The 21,772-nt window shown below is 42.8% G+C and overlaps 1 protein-coding gene across 2 annotated transcripts; it reads right to left on the bottom strand.

The window, feature by feature from the left end:
- Positions 1-4,915: 4,915 nt before the first annotated feature.
- Positions 4,916-18,475, bottom strand: ODC1 (ornithine decarboxylase 1). 2 transcript variants are annotated; one of them, XM_073336023.1, is made up of 12 exons: positions 18,273-18,475; positions 12,332-12,471; positions 12,116-12,244; positions 11,766-11,939; positions 11,400-11,572; positions 10,517-10,651; positions 10,229-10,310; positions 9,682-9,765; positions 8,210-8,372; positions 8,002-8,114; positions 6,919-7,133; positions 4,916-5,404 (listed from the first exon to the last, which is right to left on the bottom strand). In XM_073336023.1, the coding sequence occupies exons 3-12, from the start codon at positions 12,215-12,217 to the stop codon at positions 5,260-5,262; spliced, it is 1,386 nt and encodes a 461-aa protein (XP_073192124.1). In that variant the 5' UTR covers positions 12,218-12,244; positions 12,332-12,471; positions 18,273-18,475; the 3' UTR covers positions 4,916-5,259. The 2 variants fall into 2 exon arrangements, with proteins under 2 accessions (XP_073192124.1, XP_073192123.1); XM_073336022.1 differs by lacking the exon at positions 18,273-18,475 and adding an exon at positions 14,801-15,010.
- Positions 18,476-21,772: the final 3,297 nt, after the last annotated feature.

The following is a 21,772-nucleotide window of genomic DNA, read 5'->3' as shown; positions in this document are numbered from 1 at the left end:
CTCTGCTATGCTAAATGGTGGCTCAACCTCTTTGGAGGCTGGCCACACACCTCAACACTGAATAGACACCCTCAGGTGAGGAGCTGGCTTCAGCCAGACTGGAATCAGGTCCCTGCCATTTGGAGTATGGCACTGGATGTAGCAAACCTTGATTATACTTCACTATCCTTATGCTGAGTCCAGGTGTGGAGCTGCCATGGCCAAGATGAAGATTGCTACCCTAACCCAATGCTCTGCAGCCTTTTCCCAGAGCTGTTCAGAAAACTTGTCACAGTGGCCATCTCTAGAGTATGAAAACAGGTTGGGTTGTATTTAAGAACATGTTGGCTAATCCTAGTAGCCACGTTTAAAACTCTTCTAAAAACATCTGTTCATGACGGACCCTAGGCTCCTTGTTGGGTTGATAATAACCAGCGCAGAAGTTTTTAAAAGGTGCAGAACCCATAAATGCTACTGTTTAAAATCTGTTGGCTCTCTTCTTTTTAAGACCTTTATTTCCATGGGTAGACATGGCCTGCAGCGCAGAGACACTTGGACTTGGGCTGTGGAGTACCTGCTGTAGTTATATAGGGGAGCAGTTTAAGGGCAGGGTTGACTCATCTATCGTGACTGCTGTAGTACAGAATTCTGGGTATGAAAATGATGCATTTTAGCACTCTACACTGCATTTTGAATGTATTTTTTTCTGGTTTTGAAGTTTATATAGAACTACAGAAGACAAACTGATCTGTGAGCAGTTGTCTGGTCCTATGGTGCTAGCCCTACCTTCTGAGAGAAACAGAACAGATGTGACCTAAGTGAAAACAAAAATACTCTCTCCCCCCTCCGCCCCCCCAGAGACAGGACAACACAATGTTCTAACATATATAAAAAGCTATGTATATGTAACTTTAGCGCCCTCGTAGCCAAGATGGAGTCTGCTCTGCAGGCAGCTTTGGCCAAGAGAAGGGAAAGTTCCGGCCACTCCAGGGGCACCTGTTCCAAACCCCCCAGAGTGAACACCCCACCCCCCCGGGAAAAGTACAATGGATATAACAAAGGGAGATATTTATTTACAGAGGGATGAGAGGAGAAAAACAACAAGGGGAAGTACAGGGGGAGCAGTAGAACAGAGTTGCATCCATACCAAGGCCCCACAGGCCCAGTGGTAGCACAGTCTGAAAGGTCGGACACTGAGCTATGTGTCTGTACACAGAGTTCAAGAGTCCTGAGCAAAGTTCCAGTCCAGTGATGAGTCTTGGGTGCTCCTGGTTGTCTTCAGTGCCAGTGAACTTTCCCCCAACAAACCCCTCCAGTACCCTCTTCTGCCGCTCTCTGCAAAGCCACACAAAGCGACCACCTCTCCACTTAACTAGCTTGCATCCTCCCTTCTTATTCCCAGCGCAGAGTCACAAGCCCCAGTACTTACAGTCCCATGCAGCTCTGGGCAGCAGTGATACTGGGTTCAGTTCTGGCCTGTTCTTCTCAGGCAATTCCTCCCTGGCACACTGCTCCTCCTGGCTCCTGTCCTGGGGTGTCCCCGATTGGCCAACCTGTCCTTTCCAGGCTTCAGGCAGGTTCTCTGCTGCTTCACTTTGTCCAGGGCCTCCGGGCTGCAGCCCATCTCTCCCCAGAGCTCCAGACCCCACCCCAGAGTTTTCCTCCTTTCTCTCACTGCTCCCTAGGAAAAAAGATTTAAAGGGGCCATGCTCTCTACACCCCAAAGGGGTTACAGATGTATATATTTTACTTTCCTGTAACAGTGTTACCCATTCATGAGTGGGAGGTGGTGTCCCCTGTGAAACAAACAGATGTTTGGAGAAGTGTGTCAATTTACTACTACACTGTAGTCCTGTGATTCCATCTTCAATGTCATTAGAGATGGACTTGCATGGTCATGGAGCAGGTCCTCAAGGAATCCATTTTGAAGCACTTGGAGGAGAGGATGGTGATCAGGAACAGTCAACATGGCATCACCAAGGGCAAGTCATGCCTGACCAACCTGATTGCCTTCTATGATGAGACAACTAGCTCTGTGGATATAGGGAAAAGTGGATGACATGGTATACCTGGACTTTAGCAAAGCTTTTGACACAGTCCCCACAGTATTCTTGCCCAAGTTGAAGTATGGATTAGATGAATGGACTATAAGGTGGACAGAAAGCTGGCTAGATTGTTGGGCTTAATGGGTAGGGATCAACGGTTCAATGTCTAGTTGGCAGCCGGTATCAAGCAGAGTGCTCCAGGTGTTGGTCCTGGGACCGGTTTTGTTCAGCATCTTTATAAATGATCTGGATGATGGGATGAATTCCACTCTCAGCAAGTTTGCAGATGACACTAAGCTGGAGGAAGAGGCAGACACACTGGAGGGTAGGGATAGGGTCCAGAGTGACCTAGACAAATTGGAGCATTGGGCCAAAAGAATTCTGATGAGGTTCAACAAGGACAAGTGCAGAGTCTCGGACTTTGGAAGAATCCCATGCACTGCTACAGGCTGGGGACCAACTGGCTAAGTAGCAGTTCTGCAGAAAAGGACCTAGGGGTTACAGTGGATGAGAAGCTGGATATGAGTGAGCAGCGTGCCCCTGTTGCCAAGAAGGCCAATGGCATATTGGGCTGTATTAGTAGAAGCATTGCCAGCAGATCAAGGGAAGAGATTATTTTGCTCTATTTTGCACTGGTGAGGCCACATCTTGAGTATTGTGTCCAGTTTTTGTCCCCCCACTACAGAAGGGATGTGGACAAACTGGAGAGAGTCCAGCAGAGGGCAATGAAAATTATTAGGGGGCTGGTGCACATGACTTACACAGAGTCTGAGGGAACTGGGGTTATTTAATCTGCAGAAAAGAGTGAGGGAGAATTTGATACCAGCCTTCATCTACCTGAAGGTGGGTTCTAAAGAGGATGGAGCTAGGCTGTTCTCAGTGGTGGCAGATAACAGAACAAGAAGCAATGGTCTCAAGTTGCAGTGGGGGAGGTCTAGGTTAGATATTAGTAAAAAAACTATTTCACTAGGAGGGTGGTGAAGCACTGGAATGGGTTACCTAGGGAGGTGGTGGAATCTCCATCCTTAGAGGTTTTTAAGGCCCAGCTTGACAAAGCCCTGGCTGGGATGATTTAGCTGGTGTTGGTCCTGCTTTGAGCAGGGGATTGGACTAGATGACATCCTAAGATCTCTTCCAACCCTAATATTCTATGCCAAACTTCATGGTACATCTATGAGAAAGTTACAGCAATTTTAAGAATTACTTAAACAGGTGCAGAAATTTGTGATGCTAACTAAGCCACTCTAATAAAAATCACACCTTAAGTTGAACCTATGCAACTGTGTTTACAAGGCCTAAACAAGTTATAATTAACTGATGTGATGTTTGAGCAGTAGTTGAACTGCTCATTTTAATTAAGCTTTTATTTTGGAAGACTTGTTTACAGAACACAGTTGAAACATGTTCCATTAAGTTACAGAAATATAGATGTCCCCTCTGAGGCACAACACCAGAGCATCCTCTTCCACTTTCCCCAGTGCAAGGTTACTTAAAGTGATGCATTGCCTCACTATGTTATAATTTTTCCCAAAACTTCTCAATCTTCACAGTGCAGAAGCACTAGCTGTTCCATGTCAGCCATTTAATGTTCATTATCATGGACTTCAGTATTTAACTGTTGTAGTGCCTTGTCTTTTTTTTTTGGCAAGCAAAAGACAACTGTTGAAGTACACTGATGAATTTTGATAAACTAAAACATCCCTCGCCAAAGCAGCATGGGATATTGCACATCAGTAGTCAGTGTCAGTTTTTCTAGCACCCTCAATTTTTAGACAAACCATGAAGTAGAGAATGTTAAGCATCTATTTGTCATATAATCTTGAGTCTTATTAAATTTGTGACATAGGAAACTGGTATGGGTTTTAATGGATGACCATTTGCTCTGAAAAAAGTTGAAATTGGATTTTCAACTGAAGGCCAGATAGGAAGAAAAAATATATAAGCCTATGCAATCAGCATAGCTGCACTATTCCTGCGATGGGCTTGTCAGTCAACTTTGGCTGAAAGTTATAAAATTAAGAACTGTATTTAAGATTCTGTAACAAACTCTAAAAAGAGCTAAAAAACTTTGCTATCTCAGCATATGTGCCAGTAAAGAGTTGTTTATCCTTCATATAGCTGCTATAAAGTCTTAGTGTCTTACCAGACCTCAGTAACCTAGACCAGGGACTTACAGGTTCTACTTTTTCCTTAGAGCAAACATTCCCAGGGCTGAGGATTTCCCTAGGCAGCAGGCCAATGAGGGATGAGGCACTGAAATGCTTAAGTACTTTTGAGGATCTGGCCTCAACTTCTAAAGCTCAGTCCTCACTAGGGTTTGCCAGTTTTGATTGTACAATTCCTGTATCTTTATGATAAGATAATATTGTGAGTTCCCAGATACTCCAGGTCAATCCTGGAGGGTTGACAACCCTTGTCCCCACCCACATCAAAAAACAGTTTGCCACGATTACCAAACTGTAAATTCTGACCTTCACAAAGTTCTTTGAGAGTACTTCACTGTAGCATATCACAGTGGCCAAAAATGCTACTGGCCAACTAATTTTAACAAAAATCTTATTTTTAGCAGCTTCTTCTAGTTTGCATTAAAATCTTTTACTAGTCAGGGACATTAAAAATCCGATTTAATCCATTAGGGAAGTGGACTAACCACCTGTGCTGACTGTTGCATAAGTATTTCAGCTCTCATCTGTATTACTGTAAAGCCTAGAAGAGCCATGTTTATTATACACTATGCAATGCTAAAAACTTTAGCCTTGAAAAACGGTCTTGAAAGCACACCAGCTAAATCTACTGCACATCCTTTCCTACATCTATTTGGCATAGAACCACCAATATTTAAACATCCATTCATGACGGTTTTTAATTCATGTACATCAGAGACTAGCCAGTTATTTCAATATTACTTTATTTTAAAACAGCTAGGTCACAACACTAAGCTCAGCCCATTCTGCCAATATACAAGCTACAAATGCTTGTCTGACAGTCAAGGGTTAATCTTTAGTAGCATACTTGAAAGTGAGTAAAAATCCATATAAAATATTCATAGTTTCCATAGGAACACAGATAATGTGACCCCCATCTCCTAGTCATTCATTTTGTTGCATTTATGCTGACCCTAGACTAACAAAAAAACCCAAAGAAACATTTAAAAATTCTAGCAGGAATTAAGTTAAGTTAATGGTCCCCAAAATGCCCTAGATATTCAATAAACAAACTTGCAATTAAACAATATCTATACATTAATACTAGTTGAAGCACAAGTTGCTGGATGATGTTCAATTCCACTTTCCCAGGCACAAGACAGTGGCAAAGTACTGACATCCTGCTCCTCCACTTCAGCTAGGAAACCTTGCTCATTAATCTGTTGCATTAGTTGCCTAAGTAAGAGGAAAAAGTAAGTCAGGAAACAATCCATATGTTTTACCCTGATTTAAGCAACTGCAATATCAAGTAGATCTTGGAGTCAAATCATAATTTGACCTCCCATCTCCAGATCTACTGATAACAGGAGGAGGTTTGCTCAGAAGTAGAATGTGTACAGCTTTAAATCAGAATTGCATTCAGAATCAGTGACTGGAATGACTTATTTGGGCACATGCCATTACTCAGTCTCTACTCCATAACCCTAGTTACATCCCACCCAATTTTGCTGATAGCAAAAGTCCTAATGTAGATGCAGTTATGTTGAGTGGCGTGTGATTTTTCCAGTCCTACCTGACACAGCTACACCAGGAGAATTTAAGTGCAGAACAGGCCAGAGGAACACTAAGCTTCATTAGAACAAATAGAGCATTTCACTTAGGGATTGTACCTCTTCATGCCCCTCACTTTACACAAGTATGTTGCCAGAAGTCTGTTGTGTAGACCTGGTTTAACTTAAATTAGCGGTGTCCCAACATCTAGCTTGCTGGTATGCATTTGGCCCCTTTAACACATTTTAAATTTATGATTTCATTTTAGGTGTCCAGCCTTTCTGCATTCAAAATACAAAGCTTCCAAATATGAAGTGTAAACTAATGTACTGACACCTTCAAGAATGTGGGGCAGTGAAGGGAAACACCCAAGTGACCTAGCTATGCTGGCAAAATTGTGCTTTTACTGTATAGCTAGTTTCACTCCTGAGGTGGTTTTACAGTACTGTTTTTTTTTTTTTTTTAAAAAGTAACTGCCAGGATAGCTACATCCACACTACAGAACTTTCCTGATACAGCATACCCGTAAAGCACCCCAGTGTAGAAATAGTCATTACAAGATCTCATGAAGAGAATTTTCCATTTGCCAGTCAGAAGGCCTCAACAGTAATCCATATAGTATCTGTAAAGCAACCTAAGTGACTGACATAATTTTAAGCCTACTATTCCCCCACCCATTTAAAAATATCACATGGAGTCTTTGTAAAACCACAAATTGGCAGAAAAAGTGACACCTCAGCTGCTATGTGAAAGATCCATGCAAAAAGGGATGACCTACTAGACAGGGGAAACTGCATTTGTTAGTACTGTATCTAGAAAGAGAATATAGCAAGTTTCACCAAGTAATCTTTGTTATGTTACGCTGGAATTTTCAGAGGCATTTAAGGAGGCAATGTGTCCAAATCCCATTGAAAACCAACAGGAGTGGATATTTCTTTCCTTGGGCCCTGGGGGGAGGGGGAGGAGAAGAGAAGAGTCTCAGTGATGTAGTCTTAAGCTACGATTAGACAGAGCATCCCTTTAAATCCTGCTAGCTACAGGTAGAATTTGTCTTCTAAAGTAACGCCTATCAATTCATAATAAATGGACCTGTGGATTAGTCAACAAGGAGTTTTGTTTAAAGTGAATAACTATCAAGAGCTCTTGGCAGACCTAGTAAGATTCTCCCACCTAAAGCAAAAGTGTGACAAGTTACTAACCATGCTGGCCTTGACATCACATAATTTATTGCTGGCCTCTGGAATCCATTGAAAGTGGAAGCAGCTGCCACTGTATAGGCACCCATATTTTCAAATAGCATCCAATCACCAACTTGCAGCTCTGGCATATCAAAGCGCTCTACAATACGATCCAGGCCATCACATGTTGGTCCCCATATGCTACAGGAATAACAGCCCTCATCTGGTTTAGGTCTCTGAAGAGAGAGGTAAGTTACAAATTACTTTTGACTATCCCTCTGCTTTAGTCCTCCTTGAAAGTATGAGTCTTCCCAAACAAATAGTTGCCATGAAGGAGATTATTAAAAGGCATAGAACTCCAGCTCTAAAGTGGAGAAGAAAAATAGCTGCTAGCAGGGCCTCCTACATGAGTGATCTTTGGAATCTTCAGCTTTGGAATCTGCTCCACTGAATGGCCCAGAGCTCAAATGCCTGGGTTGGCAATGTGTCAGGAGTGGTGGTAGGATGGTGAAGATGAAATATGAAGGCATATTATGAACGCAAATATGGGGTGGGTGAAATATGAAGGCATTATGCTTGAGTTTATTTGCACAGTGGAATGAGCAGTCTATATGTTGGTTTACTACCTGGAACAGAGGTGGGCAAACTCTGGGCCATGGGACCATCCTGCCCAGCCATTGAGCTCCTGGCTGGGAAGGCTAGCCCCTGGCCCCTCCCCTGCAGCCTCAGCTTGCCTTGCTGCCAGCACTCTGGGCAGCATGCTCCTGCTGGGCAGCATGGCTGCAAGAGCCACTGGCCTGCCCTGGTGCTCTAGACCACATGGCAGTGTGGCTGGTTCTGGTCAGGTGGCGTGGCTGCCAGTCCTGGTGCTCTGAGCAGCATAGTAAGTGGATGTGGGGGTGGAGGGGGGTAGGCGGAGCGGTCAGGGAACAAGGAGCAGGAGGTGGGTGGTTGGAGGTTCTGAGGGGGGCAGTTAGGCTGTTTGGGGAGGCACAGCCTTCCCTACCTGGCCCTCCACACAGTTTTGGAATCCTAATGTGGCCCTCAGCTGCCCCCTCCCCCCCAAAGAAGTTTACCTCCAGGTCAGGGGTGGGCATACTGTACCTTTTGCAAGACTGGCTTAACATGTGCATGATCATATAGGATGCAATTGAATGATCCATACACTCCATCATTTACATAGTACATAAGAGTTTTGCCATTAATATCATCTTCATCTAAAAAGAGATGAAAATATGCAAATAAAAGCCTTTGAAAGCAAGTTTTGTATCTGGTTGCAAATGAGATTAGGAGGAGATCTAGGTTTACATACCATCAGACCCTGACTGCTCCTTTAATACAACTTTTTTTGCAATTATGTTAACGGCAAGTGTGAAAGCTGATGCAACATAGTATCTGCCAGGCTCCGCAATAATTCTTATTCCAGAATCACAAGGAAAACATTTGTCCAATGCTGGATTGATTACATTTGTGATCTAATCAAGAGACACACAAGGTTAGTGACTGTACAAAGTACCAAACTAAAGTTATTAGACTGGCTATTGCAAGAGCCAAAAGGATAAGGCTATGAAACAGTGCAAAGTGCTACGCTCAGTACACGTTGTCTAGTCAGACTGACCTGCCACTTGGCAAGGCAACTCCCATCCTTTCACATGCTGTGTATTTATACCTGCTACAACCTATCCTGAAAAATGCTCACTCACAGATCTTGGGAGACAGGCCAGTCCTTGCTTACAGATAGCGCCCCAACCTGAAGCAAATACTCCCCAGTAACCACACAACAGTAACCCAGGAACGTATCCTTGCAACAAAGCCTGATGCCGCCAACTCTGTCCACATGTTTATTCAAGTGACATCATCATAGGATTTAATCACATTAGCCACAACATCAGGGGCTCGTTCACCTGCACATCCACCAATGTGATATATGCCATCAATGCCCCTTATGTATATTGGCCAAACCAGACAGTCTCTACGCAAAAGAATAAACGGACACAAATCTGACAACAGGAATCATAACATTCAAAAACTGGTAGAATACTTCTGCCACTCAGTGAAAGACTTAAGGGTGGCAATTCTGCAATAGAAAAGCTTCAAAAGCTGACTCCAACGAGAAACTGCCAAGTTTGAATTAATATGCAAACTAGATACCATTAACTTGGGTTTGAATGGAGACTGGGTCATTACACATATTGACTCTATTTCCCCATGTTAAGTATCCTCACACCTTCTTGTGAGCTGTCTGAATGGGCCATCCTGATCATCACTACAAGAGTTTTTTCCTCCTGCTGATAATAGCTCATCTTAATTAGCCTCTTATGGTTTGTATGGCAACTTTCTACCTTCTCTGTATGTATGTGTACAGACACACACCCCCCACCACCCCTTCTTACTGTATGTTCCACTCTATGGATCTGATGAAGTGGGCTGTAGCCCATGAAAGCTTATGCTCTAATAAATTTGTTAGTCTCTAAGGTGCCACAAGTACTCCTGTTCTTTTTGTGGATACAGATTAAGACAGCTGCTATTCTGAAACCATTTACTAGGTCTGTTAATGAAAGCCATATACGTATTTAAAAAGGCTAAAGGTGCTCTACTTGATTCTGCAGTTAACAGAAGAAAATTATGACGACTTCAGTTCCAAATCAAGAACAGACTCCACTAGTCTTAATACTAATCAAAAGGGAAGCAAGATACCAGGTAAATAAAGGTTTGCCCAAGTTTACTATATCAAAATACCTTTACAACCTGATAAACCAAGTATTAATTAGAAATCCAACATACCTCTTCAAATTTAAGCTTGACCTCTTCAGAGCCAGGGAAACCACCACCAATATCAAGCAGATGCATACTGAAACCAAGTTCTGTCTGCAATGTGACCATGTTAAAATGGGACAGTCAAGCAAAGAAGGGATTCTTGAATAGTCTAACATAGGTCAAAACCAACTCCGTTGGAAGACCAATTTTATTTTTACGAGTTTCATTTTATGGATACTTCTGACAAAGAAAACAGACTAGTCAGTTTACAAAGCACTAGTACAGGAGAACCAGCAAGTTTTTTTAAATTGGTCAGATGTCTTTTTTCCACAACACTTAAATATTGTGTCAACTATCAAAGGATTACCAAGATTCAAAAAGTAACTGACCATATGAAGCTGAATACTAACTGTACAGGAAAGGGTATAAAGCCTCTTATTTTAAGTTTCTGGTTCCAAAGTTGTACATTACTTTGTTCGAGTGGCATTTCATTCTGAAAAGTCAGTTGTATGGTCAGTACTGTGACAATAGTGGTCCAGAAGCAATACTCTTAGGTAAGCAAATTCATACTTACTCCCATATCAAAGACACAACGGGCATCAGAAATAGCTTGAACAAAGGTCTCTGGGTCAGTACAGCCACTTCCAACATGGAAACTGGAAAACAGATGCAAATCTCAATTGTCTTTTGGAAGATTTAAGTTTTAAGCAACTATTTAGACAAAAGTAATATGTAATAGCAGATTATGGTGTCAGTTCTTGTGAGTGGGGAAGTTATTTACATATTTATAAAGATATTACAATGCATATTTCTAGATGGGTGTTTTGAGAGTTTGTATATACAGATCATAGTTATTACTAACCTGACTCCAATAACGTCAAGGTCAAGTTCTTTTGCCCGCTCCAAAAGAAGTCTGCTAGTTTTCAGGGTAGCTCCAAATTTAACACTCAGGCGACAAACTGCTTTGGAGTCATCAGTTGCAATGCGCAAGACTAGCCTAGAAACAGTGTCCAATTTAGTGCCAATCCACTAGATTTTATAGAGCAGACAGACAGACAATCTGGTTGAAATAGGTTTCAGGTCAGGAGAATGGGGTTTGTAATTTCTAGAAGGGGTTCTCAAATTTTATTGCAGCATGAACCCCTAACAAAATAACTACTACATGACCCCAGGAGGGGGGCTGAAGCCTGAGCCTGCCCAAGCCCTTCTGCCCCAGGCAGGGGAACAAAGCCAAAGCCCAAGCCTCATGCCCCAGGCTGGGAAGGGGTAGAAAGGGTGACAAAGCTAAAGCCCCATGGCTTCAGCCCCAAGCAGGGGGCCTCTAACCTGAGCTCCACTGCACAGGGCTAAAACCCTCAGGCTTTGGGGCTCGGGCCCTAGCAAGTCTAACGCCAGCCCTGGAAACTCCATTAAAACAGGGTCCCGACCCAGTTTGAGAACTGCTGAGAGAGACTTCTAGTAAGTCAAATTTAAAATAAGCTAACTTTGCTGTAAAACGTTGACAAAGGTGGACCAAATTTAACATGCAAGCAAGTTTATATTGTCCTTCTTTATACGCCAATACACTATAAAACTAGTGGGTTTGACAAATACGTTAATATTTGTGTTCTCTTCCAATTGTGAGAGTGTTAAAAGCTTAGAAATAAAGCTGAATGTGTGTTACCCAAGTAGACACCGCTAATACAGGATAGGTGAATTTAAACATGTTAAGCCCATTAAGAGGCCCAAAACCAAAAACTCCTTACTTTGCCTTTGGATGAGCTCTTGCAACTTTCATTAGCTCTACTTCACTATCAAAAGTCATCATCTGCACACCACTGTTTGCAGCATGTTTAATCTGAGAGATTTGTTTACAAGGATTTGCATATATTATTCGTTCTGGAGGTACACCAATGTTCTGTACCAACTGGATTTCAGTCTGGAAAAAAGAAATAAATTACTTTCTGGATGAGGTCATCCATTTGTTGAAAGATACCCTTGTTTCTAGCTAGCAGAGTGTGAAGATATAACATTGACATTCAAGAAACACTCCTAGTTCTATACAAAGCTGTAACATCCATATATGAAGTTACCATAAAAAAACAAAAAAATAACACAACTGAAGCTCTTACCTTACTAGCACAATCAAACCCTGCACCAAGAGCAGCAAGTGTCTTCACTATAGCTTTACTGTCATTACATTTGACAGCATAAAAGGGTGTTACTCGAGGGAGTGCCTTGTACCATCGGAAATGCTTCTTTAGGACATCCCCAAGGTCAGCAACATAGAAAGCATCTTTATCATCCTAAAAGAAAAATATCAGGTCATCTTCAGGAATGCCCCCAATTCAATGTTCTGCAAAGTTACAGTATAGTTTGTTTTTTTTTAGCAGGAAGTGTAACAATTTTATATATTAACTGTACTCAAACTTAGAAATATATATTTTCAGAAAATGCACTCATGTTTTGCTAGCATACTTACAGAGGAAGAAACTTCATTTATTTTTTGGTCTAGAATATCCTTGGCAGTAAAGCCTTCATCAAGGAAGGTGAAGTCAAACTCCTCATTGCTGAAGCTGAGCATCGTTTCTAAGAGTGTAAATGCAACAAACTGTGGATACAGAAAGTATGTTAGTTCATTCAAATTAGCAAAGAGACTCACAGAACACTAAATGATAGTCAAGATCCACAAACTTACATGGACAACTAAGAAATATCAGCTTTGTTCAAATTCTTTCAACTGTGCACCCAAAGATGTGCTTCAGAAAAGCAAAGTCTTGACAGATTAAGGCAAGTTTTCTGTTCTCTGTGCAGCAGTTGTATGATGTTGTATTGAAACTGTTCAAAGAAAAAAGAGAAGAGAAAGATTAAATCAGTTATGGAAGTTTAGAAAAATGACAATTTAAAAAGCCTTCTTTAGAAACAGAAATACATTGAAGACTATACACTAAGCAGAGCAAGTTGTTATATAAAAAACATCACAAGTATTTTAACATGCCCATTTACTATCATTTAACATTTCATCTCTTTCAAGTCACTCTACAGGTAGCTACATATGCAACAAACATTTGGCCAAGTTAGGTCTCTGAAAATTGCCATCTGCACATACTCAGAGGTTGGCAGGTAAAGTCTCTGACAATTGTTTGTCTAGAATATGTTCCAGACCAGGGACTGAATAGGCCTTTCCCTGCAATTGCTCCACATGGCTGCCAGGTTGGTGTGACAACAAATGAGCACAGAAGATGGTTTCTCCTGTTCTGCCAATGTTTCCCCCTCAAGCATCCAGGCAATGTGAAGAGAAAAGTAGCCTCACTCAAACGCTAAGGGACAAGCTCTGAAACCACTAGAGAACACTCCCTTCCAGAATCTGGAACTGAACTTAGAATTCCTAAGTCTCCGTTTTTGTCAGCTGTCTAACAAACAGCTGTAAAACCCACTAGTAAAGTATATGTATTTCATGCACCTCTACAGGCTCGTCCAAATGGAGGATGGCAACCAATTACTTTATTAACTTAAGTGGTAGAAGTCTGTGCTGTGAATCTAAAGAACCCAACCCTGCTAGTGACCTGGGTGGAGCTTGATATGGTTCCACATGACAAAGTTGAGGGTTTTTTTTTTTTTAAGCTTGGGAAAATACATAAGCCACCACATGTTAAAAGGGTTATGGCTGCAAAATTTAGTACTCAGGAAATGCCCTAGTGTTGTATGCATTAGGGGGTCTTTAATTACCATTAGCCTCCCACCTCCCCCAGAACCTTCCTCCATTCAATGGACAGGAAATAAATTGGGGTTAGATAGTCAACAAGGCTACTGTCTGTAAGACTGCTGCCTCATCTGAGGGGAAGTTTGGAAGGTGTTTAACAAATGAGGCAGGGGACTACTGGAAGAGGAGGAAAAAGAAAATAAGGCAGCTGAATGCAACCCTGGAGAATTGGTACATTTTCTCCCTGTCTCTGCCACAGAGTTCCTATGTAAGTCACTTAAACTAAACTTTTTACAGGTGTTCAATTATGTACTCATTTTCTGGGTGCCCAATTTGAGACAAATGGAACCTGATTTTTACTCATGTGCAATTGACATTTATGTTCAAACCTCAGCTCCCTTTAATTTCTATAAAATGCCAAGTAGTCACATTTAGTGCCCTGTTTGCCATATGCACTGAAAGAAGCAAGGATACTATGGAGAAAATAGTGTATCATATAATTAAAACTGTATCCTAATATACAAGGGGGCTGAATTTAGACTGCATAGGCAACCTTAACTCTGGCATTTCTTAACTTTTGCCTCTTGGCTTTGCAACCTTAATGTTCTTTTAAGAGTTACTATGAAATTGAAACAACAGCTCTACTTTCTTCATGTTACCGCAAAACTGTCCGACTGGCCGTTTTAGCTCATGCCCGAGTTAACACACGGGGAAGGCTGGACCATCACTCTGCAAGCAGCTTCTTACAGATTAAGTCTTCTAAATGACCACACGTCCTGCATCCCTCAAGGACAACTGACAAGAGTTTTATCGTTCACATCCAAGTCTATAAACCCAGAGGTTCAAGTGAAGGTTTAATACGTTGGCTCCAAAGTACAAAAGCCACAGTCCTACGACTAGCAGCTTCACGGAAATCCCCCGGGCAAGCACCCCTCAGTGACAGCTTTGCGGGTTTCTCAAAACGCAGATGATTTCAGGGATTCACTTGTGGGCCAACTTAAGGAGCCAAAATGAACGTAGCGGGAAACCTTAGCGTCCCCTTCCACGCGAGCGGTTCAGGCCAGGCTACGTGCCCACCGTTTTGTAGGGATCTACTGCAAGCACCGGGGCGGCTCTGTGCCATTTCAGCCGCGCGAGCCCGCCTCGGTGGCCAGGCCGTGGCCGCCTCAGCCGGGTGCCGGGCCCAGGCCCGCGGTGGAGCAAGGGGCCGCGGCCGCCGGGCCATTACAGCAACCGCCGCGGGGCCGGCTGCCCGCGCCAAGCCGGCTCTCGCCAGGGACCGCGCAGCCCCGTCCGCCCCGGGGGCTCCGCCGCCCTGCCCCCTCTCCAGCTGGGTTAGCGACGCTGCGCAGCGCGGCCCGCAGCCCGCCTCTCCGACGCGGCTGGCGAGACACGTGGCTCCAGCGGCCGGCCGGCTGCCTGCCTGCCTCCCCCGGCAGAGCGCCCGCCGCCCCCGCCCCTCACCTCAGGCAGCGCCCGTCATGGTTCAGCGCGTCGCCCGGCAGCCGGTCGGTCCCCGAGTCCCGTGCCTCCTCCTCAGAGACGGGCCCCGCTGAGCTCGCGGGCTGCCGGAGTGGACGCGCCGCCCGAGGAGGAGCCGGGCTGGAGGAGCCGCCGCTGCCGCCGACCGGCTTCAGAGCACCGACTGACAAAAGCCGTAGCGCCAGCAGAGCTCTTATTTATAGGCCGGACTGCGTCGCTATGACAACGCACCAGCTCAAACCAGCCCCGATCGGCTGGGACCGGGCAGGAGCCGCAGCTGCAGGCCGCTATTGTGACGTTAGAGTTTTCGAACACGCGCACGGGTTCGCCACGCCTTCTCCTCCCTCCCCTCAGGGGCCGCGTTCTAAGGCCTTGGGTCTAGACCAGGCAGGCAACCTTTCGCTGGTGGCTCCTCCTCCTCCTCTCTTCCTTTCTGATGCTTCCACCCCTCCCCGTTCTTCTCTGCTGCTACTTCCTCGCTGCTGTTCCCCTTCCTGTGTACCCACTCCGGTTACCCCTACCCTTGCTTTTGCCCCCTCTGCTGCAATCCCTCCACCTACTCCCTCTTTCCGTCCTGCTCCTTTTCCTGGAAGGGTTTCATAACAGAGTGGGGGTGTTGAGACAGCTCCCAATCCCCTCTTCCTGGCTCTGGGATTTCCACTGAAGTTCACATCGGTTTGCAGTGGTCATTGACTGGGAACCCTTTCAAAATCAACTTGGATTCAAATCTCAGCTGGGCCAGTTTAGATTCGAATGCAGTCAGGGTCAGCTCACCTTTTTACCTTTCTAGAGTAGATAAATTGAGGACCATGTGCTGTCTTTCACTTGAGCCCTTAAAGCTGGGTAAAGCTTTCAAAAGAATCTATGTGAACTATGCCCAGATCCTCTTGGTGTTTAGGTTTCTAGCTCCCATTGATTTCAGTGGGAGTTAAGCATGTTTGAGGATTTGGGCTTAGGAGCCTAAGTCCCATTTTCAAAGGGGATTTAGGCACTTCACAGACTTTGGCTCCTGAGTGAAAATTTTACTTCCAGTCTCTGAGTAATCATCAAAGAGACTTATACAGGGGAAGGGGTGTGTCTCGCTTTCCTGTTCCAGAATGTCCCTTCCCCTACTGATACTACTACCGTTGCTACTTTCTACCCCAGCAGTGGTTTTAGTTTCACAACCTGTATGCAATCCTTTAGGCTGAAAAATGCAATAGAAGTGTGATGCAATTATTATTGTCAACAAGCTGCTGTATTGCAAATTAACAATGTTATTGAACCAACAACTTTAGGTTTAGTGAAAATAAATATTTTGCTGCTCCTTAATTTTCCCTCTAAAATGTATATGATTTGAAGCTTGTGATTTTGTTATTTAATCTTATGACACTTAGACCTGCTTGTGATACATTTCACACATAAGACATTGCACAAAATTGTTTCTTTGTGTGTGTGTGTGTGTTTTAAATCAGATCATATTTTATGCCATGAGTCTGCATAGCGGGACTGTGTACATGTTAAGCACATGAGTCTTTGCAGAATCGGGGCCTAAATCTTTAACTGAACCATGCAGTACATGGAAGGACATGTCTTCTTGTACTCTGGTCAAATTCAGTTCTGGTGTAAGTAGACCCTTCACCAACCCTGTTAACACTGTATCTGAACTTGACCCAATGTTAATTTAAAAAGTAGGGGAGTAAAGTATCTGTTGCTTAAGAATGTATACAGTACTAAAAATGTAGTTTGGGGGAGGTTTAAGGCGAAGCCAAATCTTGTCTTGACTTTGTTGAGAGTTGCTCATCCTATCTCAGAATTTAGCTTACCTGTTGTGAAGCTAAATTTAACAGAGGCAGTTTCCCCCCACTGATAGTTGCAAAACAAAAGAAAATTTAAACTATCTAACTGATCTGTTTCACAGTTTTCTCTTTTATTACATAAGGGGATTGTAATGATAAAGTCAGCATGGTCTAACATAGGATTAAATCAGTGGCAAAGTTCCATTAACTTTAATAGGAGCAGAGTCACTCACACACACAAACTGAAAACGAAGTGACACATCACATTTTTGGTACAAACCAAAGAAAGAAATTCAGAGTCAAGGCTGACATTCTGGGCCAAATTAATCTTTAGTGTAATTCCACTGAAGTTGATGGAGTTACATTTGGGATAAACATCTCTTAAAGCTACCCTGCATATGCCTATATTTCAACACATGCTATGTATGTCAAAACTGTCATCTGTACACAGATGCTTACCACAGCCATAACAAGGCAGAGGACCGGAAATGGCTAACAGTATCTAGAGGATGTTATGCAAAATGCTTGTTAGAACTTCAACAATTTTTTTTCCTTTTTGTCTTGACAGTGAAATGTGTTTCCTTTGTGAAGTTATTTTGTCTCCTGGTGCACTGGCTTGTTATTGTAGGGCTGCTTACATGGGACTGGATTACTGGCATTGATTTTTTGTGTGTGTTGGTGGTGGGCTTTTTGTTACTAGGGGAAAAAAACAAATTGGGCTGGGGAGTCACATATACATATATTTTCATGAATAATGCTCCTTTTAAAAGTAACCATTTTTTTCTCTTGGAGTGACTGTCCTTGCCACCATTCTGAGAGGCACTATCTTTACACTGGGACTTCTTTTCCCTCTGCCAGTATTTTCAGAGTCCTAGATTAAACATTTTGCCATCTCAGATTAAATTAAAGGATTGAATCCTGCTCCCATAGTGTCAGTGGGAGTGCTGCCATTTTCTTTAGCGGATAAAAGACTGATTCCAAAGTTAGTAACTACAGGGCAGATTTTTTTTTTAAAGTCTCTGATTATTTCTAAGAAAAGCATGAAATCTACAAGTAATTGCTATCACAAAAAGACAAATCAGGGTGATCTGTGCTCAGGTGTTGAGCATTTTCCTAATTCCCAAAGAGTCTGCTCCTGTTTTCATTAAAGTCAGAGTTTTACCACTGTCTTCAGGAGTAAAATGTGCTATCAGTGTAGAAATGACAAGTAATGAGAACAAAGGAGAAGATATACTCAGCCCAGATTCACCCCTCCCTCTTAAACAGGTTAGGATTCTTGCATGGGGTGCCACAAATTGTAAGGACAGCCCAGCAAGCTGTCAGCTAGGGGTACTATTGAAGCAGTGGGCCTGATTCTCTGCTGCATTGTGCCTTGTAGGCGTGGTTATACCTGTGAAAAGTGGATGTAAAATGCTGCTCATTGGTACAAGTGAGAGGAAATGCTAACCAGGTAGCATTTTGTATCAAGTTTGCCCAGGTGGAACTGACTTACACAAGATGCAAGGCAAGAGATACTCAGCCACAGCCAGGAAGGATAGTCTCTCATTGCTTGAGTGACCCTCTTCGGAAGGTGGAAGAAGCTGCACCCACCTCTCCTGAGGTCTTTTGAGAGTGATGCTGAAGAATGGGATCCCAGAGGATTCCCATTTACAGATTGTGTTATAGCGTGCACTCACCACCAGAGCGCCCAGTTGTGTCACGGCACAGCATCGCACGTCACAGCACAGACTCTTCCTCTCTAGCGCCTCCCTGTGTCTTGGTTCCACAATGGTCTGCTGCCTCCCAGGGAGAGCGTCTATGCATCCCCTTGATATCTTAACCCGCTGCTTTTCTCTTCCAGCAGGACACTTTCTTAGGGCAGGTTGCGAAAAGAGAGTGGGGCCTCCAGCAGGGGTCAGTGAATGCCTGGTACACCCTGTCACAGACTAAAATAAAGAAAAATAATTAGAAGAGCAGGTAGATAAGAAAGAGAAGAGAATTTTGAGCAGCATCCAATGAAATGTCTGGGAATGCTACTGAGTTTGGTTAAAAAATAAACCAATTAAAGAAAAAACAAAATAATCTCCAAAAATGAATTTTTTGAAATTGTGTGTGCATGCATGCACATGCTTAATTTTAGGAAGGTTTCATAAATGATTAAACCCAAGAAGTAGGGGGGGAAAAATCAAGCCTGCATGAAACCAACATTAATTTATTTTTGAAGTGCTCCTTTCCATATAGACATTTGTGGTACTGCACAAAAATTATATATATCAAAACATCATCAATCAAGGAACACCTGAGAGGTGGTTCCAGAGAGAACGGTTCTAGACTATTCTCAATGGTAGAAGAGGACAGGACAAGGAGTAATGGTCTCAAGTTGCAGTGGGGAAGGTTTAGGTTGGATATTAGGAAAAACTTTTTCACTAGGAGGGTGGTGAAACACTGGAATGTGTTACCTAGGGAGGTGGTAGAATCTCCTTCCTTAGAAGTTTTTAAGGTCAGGCTTGACAAAGCCCTGGCTGGGATGATTTAATTGGGGATTGGTCCTGCTTTGAGCAGGGGGTTGGACTAGATGACCTCCTGAGGTCCCTTCCAACCCTGATATTCTGATTCTAAAGGATGTCTAACAGAACCCCTGCCCCCCTCCCCTAAAAAACATGGGGTGAATAGTGCTAATGCTGAAAACATCTCTGGGAATTTTGTTTAATGTGTTAGAAATCAGGAAGGACGGACTGAAATGGATGTCATGGGGGTGTCACTTTAGGGCTCACTGCAGCAAAAGTACAATTCCTTGCTGAACTAATATGGGACAGTAGGGCCCCCAAATGGCAGGTGATATCAGAAAACAAATACTCATCAGGCTGAGGCCAAAACAGATGATCATGGATATAACTTGGGCCTATTCCTTTGAGCTTTAGAAGCAGCAGGACCCTCCTCAAGTAATTTTTGATAAGCATCCAAACTTTTGAGGTCACTTCTATTTATTGTTGGCCTGTAGCATAACTGATGCCTCACCAGGCCCCTCAATCTGTTATTTTTCCAGCAGTTGTCTGCTGACCAGCAGCTGTGCTAATGTGTCTCAGAAGGTTCTACTATATCACACATAATGGATGTGCCATTCAGAGCCTTTTGGGGCATATCAATGCTATGACAGATGAATAGGCCACTTTTTAATACAAAGGTTCATGAGATGATCCGAATGCAGAGAGAAACTGGGGATGACAAGCAATTGTAATTAGATGGAGGGAGACCTGATCTCTGGATGAGAGAGCAAAGGCAATGAATATTAAGTAGCAATTATACTGGGTAGGAAGGCAAGAATACATGAAGGGGCATGGGAATGCAATCATATTTGGCGAGGGAACTCAAGTGATACAAGGGAAAGAGGTCCAGATAACAGCAGGGGGTTGTAGTTAACTGAGGTGCTGGTTCACTCCTAAACTCTCCTGATGCTGTATTGGCTGCTTTAGAATTGCATTCCAATATTTGATGTATTGCATTATTTTCTTCCAAAAAAACGTTTTTGCTGGGTGATTCTCTCTTGACACCCTTGAAAGTGTTTGGTTTTAAGGGAGAGTTGGGGGGAAGGTTAGGTTTTGCTGGGGAAGTTGGCATTCAAATATATAAATAAGAAGAGGGCCTAAACTGGTAAACTGTAGAAACACAAACTGTCATAAAATGCAATCTTTGCTTCTTATTTTGTCCTCTCCCAGAAAAATGCCCTGGGTCTCAGTGCTGGCTGCCAACCTGAGATTACCAGTCATGCTCAATAGTCAATAACAAAGGAAGCTTGCCCATTATTCTTTTTTTCCTCCAGTGGACAAGCTGTCAAAAGACTTAGAAAAGTGTTACGAAGATAACAAAAACTTGTAACATGCTTCTTACGATAGAAACAAAACATTGGCAAACTTGGTGACAGTCCAAATCCTGAGTCTGAAGAGCAGATCCAAGGTCATTTGGGATCCCATGGGGATATTGAGACGGAGCCTTCAGAATCTCCATAAGGCCTTAGAGACTACATTAGATTTAATAGTTACATGATCCACTGTTGTCTGGCAGAAGAGGAAGTTTATGCTGTCGTGGCAGAAGAATGTATTTCATATGCTACCACACATTTTTATTTTGTCCCCCTCCCTCTATCCCGTCTCTTTCTTTTACTGTCTTCTTGTTGTGTTTTGTCTAACCTTAGATTGTAAGATCTTTGGGGCAGGACTCATGCCTTGTTTTGTAAGGCACCAAGCACACTTTTAGGCTTTGTATAGATAATAATAACAACAATAATAATATAATATAATGTATGGGCTAGCAGAAGAGTAAGTGTACGTAGCTAGAACTAGGGTAGCTTGCAGGGAAAGTCTGCTACTGGCTGCTGTGAAATACTTAATTTTGTTTCTGGTGAAGGATGTTAGACTTTGGTGTGAGTAGCTATACTTCTGTAATGCTTTCCATCTGAGGCTCTCATAGTGCTTTTACATTAAGAAATTAAACTGTCCAAGACCCCATGAGATAAGGTAAATATTAGGGCTGTCAATTAATCGCCGTTAACTCACGCGATTAACTCAAAAAAATTAATTGCAGTTAAAAAAGTTAATCGTGATTAATCGCACTTTTAATCTCACTGTTATACAACAGAATACCAATTGAAATGTATTAAATACCTTTGGATTCTTTTCTACATTTTCAAATATATTGATTTCAGTTACAACACAGAATACAAAGTGTGCACTGCTCACTTTATATTATTATTTTTATTAAAAATATTTGCACTGTAAAAATGATAAACAAAGTGTTTTTCAATTCACCTCATACACGTACCATAATGCAATATCTTTATCATGAAAGTGCAATTTACAAATGTAGATTTTTTTTTGTTACATAACTCCACTCAGAAAACTAAAACAATGTAAAACTTTAGAGCCTACAATTTCACTCAGTCCTACTTCTTGTTCAGCGAATCATAGAATCATAGAATATCAGGGCTGGAAGGGACCTCAGGAGGTCATCTAGTCCAACCCCCTGCTCAAAGCAGGACCAATCCCCAATTTTTGCCCCAGATCCCAAATGGCTCCCTCAAGGATTGAACTCACAAGCCTGGGTTTAGCAGGCCAATGCTCAAACCACTGTTGTTTACATTTACAGGATGTAATGCTGCCTGCTTCTTATTTACAATGTCACCTGAAAGTGAGAACAGGCA

This window comes from Lepidochelys kempii, chromosome 3 (genome assembly GCF_965140265.1).
Source record: "Lepidochelys kempii isolate rLepKem1 chromosome 3, rLepKem1.hap2, whole genome shotgun sequence".
NCBI lineage: Eukaryota > Metazoa > Chordata > Testudines > Cheloniidae > Lepidochelys > Lepidochelys kempii.
The sequence above is the reverse complement of the archived record's forward strand: the minus strand, read 5'-3'. Positions and strand labels throughout refer to the sequence as shown.